Source organism: Pollicipes pollicipes, unplaced genomic scaffold, assembly GCF_011947565.3.
Source record: "Pollicipes pollicipes isolate AB1234 unplaced genomic scaffold, Ppol_2.1 Scaffold_5724;HRSCAF=6776_pilon_pilon_pilon, whole genome shotgun sequence".
In the NCBI taxonomy this organism is placed as follows: Eukaryota; Metazoa; Arthropoda; class Thecostraca; order Pollicipedomorpha; family Pollicipedidae; genus Pollicipes; species Pollicipes pollicipes.
The window spans coordinates 21,038,688-21,048,532 of record NW_023596746.1 but is presented as its reverse complement, the minus strand read 5'-3'; the positions used below and the strand labels follow the sequence as shown (position 1 = coordinate 21,048,532).

Sequence of the window (9,845 nt, the reverse complement as noted above, 5' to 3'; positions counted from 1 at the left end):
CAATTCACAGCCGATAAATTAGCTTAGTAGCTTAGTAGCTTTGCATGGTAAATACCTTTGTACCTTAGTAGCTTTGCACTGTAAGTAGTTCTGTTTGAGAGTAGCCAGGGAAGTGTCAGGAGGCTTCATTGAACCGATTGAGATAAATTTTTTTCTAGTGGAGTGTGCGTGCTTATACCATTTACTGTAACCATGTCACAGGGAAACCTCATTTGTTGTATTACGGAGCCGAGGTCGACAGGAAAGCTAGACCCGGCAGCACCCGATTCCTCCAGCTATCTAACTACGTCCCCAGGCACCCTCGAACCACCCGTCGGCCCCAAACACCATCTCCATGCACCCTACCTACCGCTCCCAGCCTTGGCTGAGTATACACCAGCCGTCCCCCAAGCCGCGGTGACCGGTGACCTGCCCGGCCGCCCGGTGACCGGTGACCTGGCCCGGCCGCCCGGTGACCCGCCACTCACCGCCAACGAGCCGCGGGACCGGGGGCCGCGGCAGTCCGTGGCCCGTTCGCGCCTCCTCGTCGTCGCCGGGCGGCGGCGCCGGCGTGCGGCCGGCCCGGCCCGGCGCCAGCCGCTCCCCGCCGCCGTACACCGGCGTCATGCAGCGCATGGCCTGCGCCGCGAACGCCGGCCGACCTGAGGCAGACGGCGCTGCCGGTCAGGGCCGGGTCGCACCGACGGCTGAGCAGGGCGACTAGTATTCACATGTGGCGGCCGACACGGACGCCGACGTTATCATCGTCATGTGGCAGATATAAGTAACAGCTGGTACCTACACTTTTAATTTTTAGGAACGAAAACCTAAAATGCTGCAGTACAGATTGCGTGCATTTTCCACTACAGAGCACATGTACCTGAGACAGGTCATCGGATGCTAATCAAGCCGCGGCCAATGGTCAACATACCGAGACAGCGGGGGCATGTTCTGACCCGAAAGACCATCAGGAAGCCCATCGCCCAGATAAGGGCGAGTCGTCTATCTAAGCGCTCGGCCTCATGCATTGCAAATTGGTCCGAGACCCGCCCCGATGGAGCGTTTAGGGTGAGAGTACTCCACAAACGACCATTTCCACCCACAGATGGCTTCATAACCGTCGCACGGGTAAAGCGTCTAGGCCAGACCGGCTCATTCAGGACGCTTCACACCGGCTGATGAATGCTGCGTCCGAGCCTTTCACAGCCTGCATGCAACGCAATCATGAAGGGTCGACGATACCATAGGCATTGTCAGCCGAGTACTGCAGGACCGATGCGTGACCGATACGAACCGCGGCGCCATGAGTTGAGACGGCGATGCAGAGACGTCACATCCCATCGTCCCGTCGACGTCACATCCCATCGTCCCATCTACGTCATATCCCATTCCTGATGACTAACGAGTGGGCCTCCCAGTTCTCCCGTGCCTCAGGTCCCGTGGACGAGTGAAGGGAGACGCGCCAACGACTAGTTGCGGGACAGACATCCGGCCGCGATCCGTCCACTGCCCGACGCGTCACCCACCGTTCCTCGTGAGGTTGAGGCTGGCCGGCCGCCACTGCCCGACGCGTCACCCCCGTTCCTCGTGAGGTTGAGGCTGGCCGGCCGTCACTTGCCCGACGCGTCACCCACCGTTCCTCGTGAGGTTGAGGCTGGCCGGCCGTCACCGCCTGACGCGTCACCCACCGTTCCTCGTGAGGTTGAGGCTGGCAGGCCGTCACTGCCCGACGCGTCACCCACCGTTCCTCGTGAGGTTGAGGCTGGCCGGCCCGTCCGCCATGGTGCCCTGTAGGTTGGGCTGCGAGGCGTATAGCGGCACCCCTCCGGCCCCGTACAAGCGGCTCCGGCTGCGGGGCAGGCGGAACGTCAGCCGACAGCGGGAGGCGGGTGTGACGGCCGGCTGGGACCCGGGCCGCGGCTGGCAGCGCCACGCACCGACACGTGGCTACGACAGCCGTAGCGGGTAGGGAATAGATTAGGTGTGGTTAGATATTCGTCCGTTTATCACTGAGTGGGTGCCCGTTCACACTGAACAACTTTTTGCTGGCCACCATCCATTCAAGACGTGTTGTTAATATTACTCAAATGAATGCGCCTTAACAACAGACATTTGCAAAGCCGGTGATTTCTTTCCGTGATGCCGTGCAACTGTACAACAAAAACCATAGAGCATATTGCCAGCAATAAACACAATTACGATATACGCGTGATGCACAATGACCAGTGTGCAGGTAAAGTGTAGTGGAAAAACGTCATGAAGGCCACATAACCACTTCAGCAAATCTGCACACGTTTGTCCACCATGTAGATGGCGAGTGATATGCAGACGCCGCCACATTACCGTCATATTGGCATGCCATTCATCGCCTCTTCAGTGTTGTGAATAGCCATGATGCAGTTAGTCATATTTTGAAGTTGATTATGCTGGGGTCCGTATCTCAAACAATGTGGTTTGCCTGATAAACTCTTTGACCCATTGCGTGCACTTAAATTGTTCGAATTAACGCGCACGCCGACGCAAACCAGTCGCGCCAGCCGCGACGCCTCGGGCTCCTGCTGACAGCCGCACGCTCTCCGGTGGAAGCCGCAAGCTCTCCTGGTGGAAGCTGCAAGCTCTCCTGGTGGAAGCTGCAAGCTCTCCTGGTGGCAGCAGGCCGTCCATGCCGCTCCTGTGAGCGCTCCGCAGTTCCAGCTCGGCAACGTCCCGCGGCCTCGACCGGCCGTCAGCCCCGGTGTGTGCCCGTGCGTGCGGTGGTGCTCACAGCGGGCCGTACATGCAGTACTAACTTGTCCGCGGATGTTCGGTTCTCGGTCGCGCGGCGGCCGGCGGTGCCGCGTCCGCGGCCGGGGCGCGCCGCGGCCGGGGCGCGAGCGAGGCCGAACGGTCATCGCTCCGCTCCATAGCGCCGCATTCACTCCGCTGTCGAGCGAGAGCGGCTGGCGACACGCGGCGCCCGCCGCGCTTCTAGGTCTAGTGTTAGCGGAGGGGAACCAGCCGCCCGGGTCGCGCCGGCTACTAACTTTTTCGCCGCTCCTGGACAGCGTCTTCTTGCTGGCCCGGAGGCGGGCGGGCAGCCACCAGGGGCCGGCCTTGGGCGAGGCCACCCGCTGCTGGGGAGGCAGGGAGAGGGTGCGGGAGAAGGCGCCGCCGCCCGATCCGTGTCGAGAGCGCGGCGCCGCCACCACTGGGGTCAGGATGTAGTCTAGGGAGGAGTGAACGGCACCCGCGCGGCTGCGCGCCAGCGAGAGGTGCACGGCCCCGGGCGGGTGGCGTGGCATAGAGGAGTGCACGGTGCCGGAGCGGTTCAGCGCTGGGTGGGAGGCGTACATGGGGACCTGCGAACGTCAGAGGTCCGTCGTTAGGCAGTGTCCGTCGGTCGCGTCCACAGGCGCCGCTGAAGCGGTGAGGTAAGCTGGTGAGTGGCTATAGACAGCGGTGAGATAGGTACTGAAGGTCTACGAAGTGTTAATAGGCGTCAGAAAGAAGCGATACACACAGAAGAGCAGTCCAGGTGTTAGAGCGACACGAGCTACAACACATAGCAGCCGTTTTCACACCGAGAGTAAAGTCAATTGGACTTGGCGATCTGGTGTTTGATGAACCCTGTGGTCGGATGGCAGTCAAAGTCATAAAGGTGCAGGCAAAAGATCCCAATGCGCGCAACCTTCAAGCAATATTTTGAAAAACTTGCTGGGCCACGTAGTTTGCTAGTTGTTGGTCGGGAAGAGGACTTTTATTTGTTGTGCTCTCCTCTCAGTATTAGATGAGTTGCGAAAGCCATGGCAAAGCAATTTCGCAGTCCACAGCAAAAGCAAACTAGAATGCATTTGTCTTGGTTCCACCGAAAAGAGTATGAGGTACGGAAAACCATAAGCCTCAGTCCTTTTGTAAGACATCTTGGCCATTGTTTCTGCCTGGTTTGAGGAGCTGTGGCGTGAAAACGACTGCGGTAAAGCACAAGACGGCGCGGCCGCCACAAACTCAAGCTACACATGGTGGTCAGGTGCAGAAGTGAGTCGTGAATCTGTGGTCAGTCCAGTCTAGTCTAGTGCAGTCCAGTCGTGTCTACAGCTCCCGCCACGCTGCCCCGCCGCGTCTCGCCTGCCTCTGTCACCTCTGCGGAGCAGCTGCCAACAACGGACCGTCGGCGGTGCCGCCTGCCAATAACGGCCATCGGAGGCCGCACTTGACGGCGCTACTCACCGCGTACAGATTCTGGTGGCCCATCGCCTCAGCCATCTGCGCCCAGCGCATGCGCTCCTCCATCGAGAGGGCAAAGTTGGCGTGCGCCGCGGCCGCCGCCGACGGCTTCATGAAGGAGTAGCCGCTGGCGGCGCCCAGCGTGCCCATCTCGACCTTGTTGTGGCCCTGGCCGCGGTGCCAGCGTTTGCTGCCGGAGACGAGACAGGTCAGCAGGGTGTCGTTGAGATGTACTAGTGGAGTTTGGTCCATGTGAGCTAGCTGTGTCTCAATGAATGACTAGATGGCAAGTGCAGACTATAACGGTCTCCATGGCACTACAGCACGGACCGTATCGCCATGAGACCAGCCTGACCATGCAAACAGACCGTCTGGGTTCTTTCTATACGATGATGACGTAAGTTCTCATCCCACGACGTTCAGGGAAGTGACTTGTCGCCATTTGTCCCGATCGCGGGGTTAGTTCGAACCGACCCGGCGGTGACGGGGCCTCCCCGTGGCCGGCGCCAGAGCCTGGACTCCGCCGGCCGCCGGACGGTTACCTCCATTTGCAGAGGCAGATGAAGGTGGCCACGATAACGAGGGCGGCTGCGGCTGTGGCGCCCAGCGCCGCGCCCAGCACCTCGCCGTCCACGTCACAACGCGCGCCGTAGTACGAGCCGCGACATCTGTCGAGGAAAATGGTAACTACTACGGCCGCCAAGGCTGTCCGCCAGCACGTTTCGGTGGACGCTCCGACGTGCAGGATTTCTTGAAAACCGGAAATGGTGCAGCCGATGGGTGAATGGTGCACCCGAAGGATGAATGGTGCGGCCGATGGATGAATGGGAAAATCGACGAGCGGCCGCCGCAGTCAGTCGGACGTGTGCCCCCAATTCAACACGCTTGGTTCACTGGTAACTGAGCTTCGGGCAACTACGCCCCTCTGTTTTTGCCCTCGGCAGGGAAAGAGAGTGCAAGGATTGCACGGCCAAAATCATACGCTGAAGTGGCAGCTCATCAACAGCAGCATATGTTCTTCCGACTACATCACTACTGATGTCGTAAAGTGGGGGAGGGAGGGGGGCAGATAGCACGCGACTAAGCTAGCCCAACTGCCCTGTACACCCGCGCCAGCCTCTGCGCTTCAACATAGCAGCCGATGGGCAGCCAACGGGGCTCCAAAGCCGTGACACAACACAGCACAACACAGCGCGACACAGCGCGGCGAGACTGGACTTGGCGTCACTCACAGGCAGGTCTTCTCCCCGTCGTAGATCTGGCAGGTGCCGCGGTCGCTGCAGTAGTCGTCAGTGCACGAGTCGCAGTACCGGCCGGCCCTCTGCACGTCGCTGCGGTACCTGCCGCCGGACATAAGTCACACGGTGTCATACCAGCCCCGTGTACCAGACGCGGATACTGTGAATGTGGGCATCACTGAGAATCTTTGTGTCAAAACATGTTTTAGTTCAGTTTGAATCGATGAGCGGTCTCGGTTTAACAACAATATACGCCAACAGCACGACACAGGTGCTACGCTTATCAACCACCGCTATAATCGAAACAGCGCGTACGAGACTGTATCGCAACATTTTTATTTGAGCGCATGTGAGACCATCTCAGAGCGTTTTAGCGTGCAAAACCTTCCCCTCTCTGCCGGCACTGCGTGCATTCGTCATTCTCTGCTATTCTGGCGTGTGCCTTCACTCGTCTGTCGGCTGATGTCGTCAGCGGCGCGCTGGCACGGCCCGCTGACCTGGCTGTCTGCCGGGCCCTCTGGCGGCGTCACGCCACGCGACATGCCTGTGGCCGCACGTGCCACCCGCCGCCGTTTGCGACACGGCCGCCGTCACGGCTGAGTCAACGCCAGCGGGGCGCGCCGCCATCAGGAATCATTCATTCTCGGCGCACGACCCGTAAATGCCATCGTTCCTCAATGGCACTGTGGTCTCCATTGGCACTGCGGTCTCCAATGGCACTGCGCTCCCCAATGGACTGCGGTCTCCAATGGCACTGCGGTCTCCATTGGCACTGGGTCGCTAATGGCACTGCGGTCTCCAATGGAACTGCGGTCTGCAATGGCACTGCGGTCCCCAATGGGACTGCGGTCTCCAATGGCACTGCGGTCTCCATTGGCACTGCGGTCTCTAATGGCACTGCGGTCTCCAATGGCACTGCGGTCTCCAGTGGCACTGCGGTCTCCAATGGCACTGTGATCTCCAATGGCATTGCGGTCTCCAATGGCACTGCGGTCTCCAATGGCACTGCGGTCTCCAACGCCAGTGGGCGTGGAACGCACTCATGCTGGCGATTTATCATCGGGCATCTCTTCGTTTTGGAAAGTCACATTCCCGCACAAATGTATCGGCCAACCACAGAATGTAATCCCAGACCGGTACTTGACAAGCCAGATGACCAGCACAAACTCGAGGCTGCTCCCATTCCGCGTTCTCCTTCTTTGGGCACAAGATTAGGAAGACTTGGCTCACTGGATAACGATGACTCCCTGGACCAATTACGGCTTAAGTCACATAAACATTCTGTGGATACTTGGAGTTGCCCACGTCGCCCGCTTGAGGGTGGCGGGGGTAGCGTCCAGAAAACACTGCCCGTGCTGACGCGAGAGATTCCAGGACACCCAGCCTTGCTCCCGGCCAGCCGCAGCCGGGGCGTTCCAGCCCGGCCTCCAAGTGCGCGCTACCCTCACCTATCGTCGTATCCGGGCTGACAGCGACAGAGGAAGCTGCCGAACACGTTGCTACACTCGGCGTGCTCGTCGCAGTCGTGCTGGTCAGGATCGCTGCACTCGTTCAGGTCTGTGGATTAAGGGGACGCCGAGTTCACACGCTGGTGATCAGAGCAGAGTTGCGTCTGGATTGCATAGGTGCAATTTTGGTTTATTTCCTTGTATGCTAACCATGCCAACGAAAGTAGCAAAACAAACTGTGGATAACTTTGAGACAAAATGCTGTGGCGACGAGGTAGCAACGGAGTGAAAACAGATCAGAGATCCACCGGCACCTTCTAAAACCATTTCGTAGTTGACTCCTCACAGATCGCATAATTAAGCAAAGCAAAGACCCCAGACCCCGAACTCCTATCAAACAGCTGCATCCTTCACCACCGGCAAACCCCTGCCAAACGGTCCCCCCCCCCCCCCCCCCCACCCACCGCCCTCACCTTGTACGGCCGGGCACTGGGTTGAGCGGGCCCTCGACAAAGAGAGTCGAGTCGCCGATGTTGTTGTCGCTGGCCTTGATGGCACGCACCATCTGACGCTGCAGCTCGTCTTTGACCTGGCGCCTCCGCGTCTGCGCCGTGTCCAGCAGGCTGACCGTCGTGTTCAGTACCACGCCGCCGGACAAGCGGGTAGAACGCGCTTACCCGGTTCCCCATGTAGATGTCGCGCATGGTGGTGCCGGACATGGCCGAGCCAATCTGCGTGCGGGGAAGGGAGACGCCACGTCATGTCACGCGACGCCAAGCTGTTGAAAGACATGCCATGCGCTGGCCGCCCTCATGTGTTAGGGAGAACTAGGTTTATTGCGACATGGGCTTGGGCACTCGTGCTGAAGGCTCGAGGTTTCCTCATATTGGTGTTTTGGTGGGGAGTCGAAAGGAGATTTCTCAGAGTTCGTAGTCGGCGGGGCTGAGCTGGCAGCCTCTGTCACAGCCTGAAGTTGGCATGTCAGATCAGGTCAGGTCAGGTCATGGGGTATACGCAGGTACTTCAGTGCATCAGCCATAAGCCTCTGTACGCACGGCGTGCTGAGCGTCCCAGGCCAGCTGCTGGAAGACCTCGGAGTCCCGGGTCGGCCAGCGACGAGTCCCAGGAGAGGCGCTGGTCTCCGACGCCGTCCACCTTCACCGACATCACCACCGACACCACACCTGCCGGTGACAGGGGCGCCGGCGTCATCACACAATGCGATACCAACACAACAGTACAGCGCAACACTGGAATACGCTTAGTCGCCAGTGCGTCAATCTCGCCATGCGACGTTTTGATGCCATCAATTTGTACAGAAATGATAATACTTACATCCGTCATGGACCCTCCAACGTCACAAACAATCGCACCAGCTTGAAAGTCGGTTACGTCTTGTAACAGACCCGCCACTCCACCCACCGGTCGTCCCGAGCGCCACCTCAGCGCACATAATAAACTGGAAATCGCCAACTCCACACAGCGAGATGGCAGCCGAATGGACAACACGGACGCCTTGTAAGCCCCTTCCCGCCACCGTCACCCAGCCCAAACTCGTCGCTGCTTTCGACGGTAGGTGGAGGAGCTGGCTGTCTGGCGGCCTCCGTGGGCGTGTGCCCTCGTGGGCGGGCGGCCTCAGCCGGGAGGGGCGCTCACGTTTGCAGGCCGTGCGAGGCCGCAGTCGGTTGTAGCCGGGCCGGCAGAGGCACGACGAGACGCCGTCCTCAGTCCGGCACCGCTCGTTGTACTCGCGCTTGCACGTGCTGTCGTCGCCCACGATACACGTGTCGATCCTGAGGAGGAGCCACGTGGCACGTTTTGAAGGAAAGAAAGCTCGAAACGCCAAGTGACGTGATGATAAGAGTGAGTCATGTAAGCATAAGCTAGGTCAACGTCGTACTGACACAAATGAAATGAATGTATTTATCAGTAGCACCCCAGTCGGCTAAGGCCATATGATGAGGCTGGTAGGCGCAGTGTTTTGATTACATGATCACCTGTTCGCCTATCCTCTAAACGGAGCTAAGCCACGTCCCTCATCTCTGCATATTAACATTCACGTCAATTTATCACGCAATCCCCTCTCAACTCATAGTCATTATTTTTCCACGCTCCAAAAATCCATGGAGCAGCACGATAGGTGCAATAACAGCCACTAGAATGTGTGAATATTCCGGTCATGCAAATGCGCATCCAATGCTGAATCGACAAGACCTCTGGCCGGTAGTGTTGAGGCCCACTCCGGCAATGCTTCGCCGGTCTCTCACCGGATGGGGCGGCGGTGACGGCCTGCGGCGCTGGCCGGCGTACATCGACGCCGCCTGCTGAGGCCGCTGAGGCCGCTGGGGTCGCTGGGGCCGCTGGGCCGCTGCGGCCGCTGAGGCCGCTGGGGCCGCTGAGGTCGCTGGCGGCTGGGTGGCGGGGTGGGTTGGACGGGTCGCCGCGTCGGGCGTGAGGGTCGGCTGGACGGCGCCTGACCCACTGGGCCGAGACCTGCACCCACCGTCTGCCGGGGCACAAGGACACGTCAGCGCTTAGTGACCGTGAACGGTCCCGTAATGAAGCACTGCTCGATAGAAAGCGGCTAAGTACGAGCCACAGCAAGCAAAAAACATATGCCGAATCTTGCGGGAGGGGTTAGGAATTACGGGTAGACATAGTTTACGCGGCGGATTGGGCGTCCATATCATAAGCCAGTACGTCTGTTTTCTAAGCTAAATGCATCCGTGCAGGTATAACGGAATGCATCTTTTAAATAAAGTACTTCAAAATAATGAGAGCTCTCGTCATGCACGGTGATTTGAACGTTCCTGACCTTTTGGAGCGTCACGGTGCCGGAGTAAACGCAGTGGTACATAACAGAGGCACGGAATATCTCATCGGTCGACATGACCTGGACATTCCAGAGCATGCTTTCGCAACACGCAGCGATTCATGCGGCGAGTCTGACCTGGTAGGCCCCGCCTGCCTTGGTGGC

General features: G+C 59.0%; 1 protein-coding gene across 1 annotated transcript; it reads right to left on the bottom strand.

Annotated features, from left to right (window-relative positions):
• Positions 1 to 2,255: 2,255 nt before the first annotated feature.
• LOC119102795 (uncharacterized) lies at positions 2,256 to 7,195 on the bottom strand. The gene is made up of 7 exons (XM_037226248.1): positions 7,183 to 7,195; positions 6,869 to 6,977; positions 5,415 to 5,522; positions 4,725 to 4,850; positions 4,186 to 4,372; positions 2,865 to 3,317; positions 2,256 to 2,264 (listed from the first exon to the last, which is right to left on the bottom strand). Exons 1-7 carry the CDS (start codon positions 7,193 to 7,195, stop codon positions 2,256 to 2,258), a joined length of 1,005 nt encoding a protein of 334 aa, XP_037082143.1.
• Positions 7,196 to 9,845: the final 2,650 nt, after the last annotated feature.

Excerpts from the sequence above, each read along its gene's own strand:
- LOC119102795 (XM_037226248.1), bottom strand. Across the intron at positions 4,851-5,414 it reads GACGGGGAGAAGACCTGCCT|ATGTCGCGGCTCGTACTACG; the intron begins GTGAGTGACGCC and ends TTTCCTCGACAG. Across the intron at positions 4,373-4,724 it reads ATCTGCCTCTGCAAATGGAG|CAAACGCTGGCACCGCGGCC; the intron begins GTAACCGTCCGG and ends CGTCTCCGGCAG.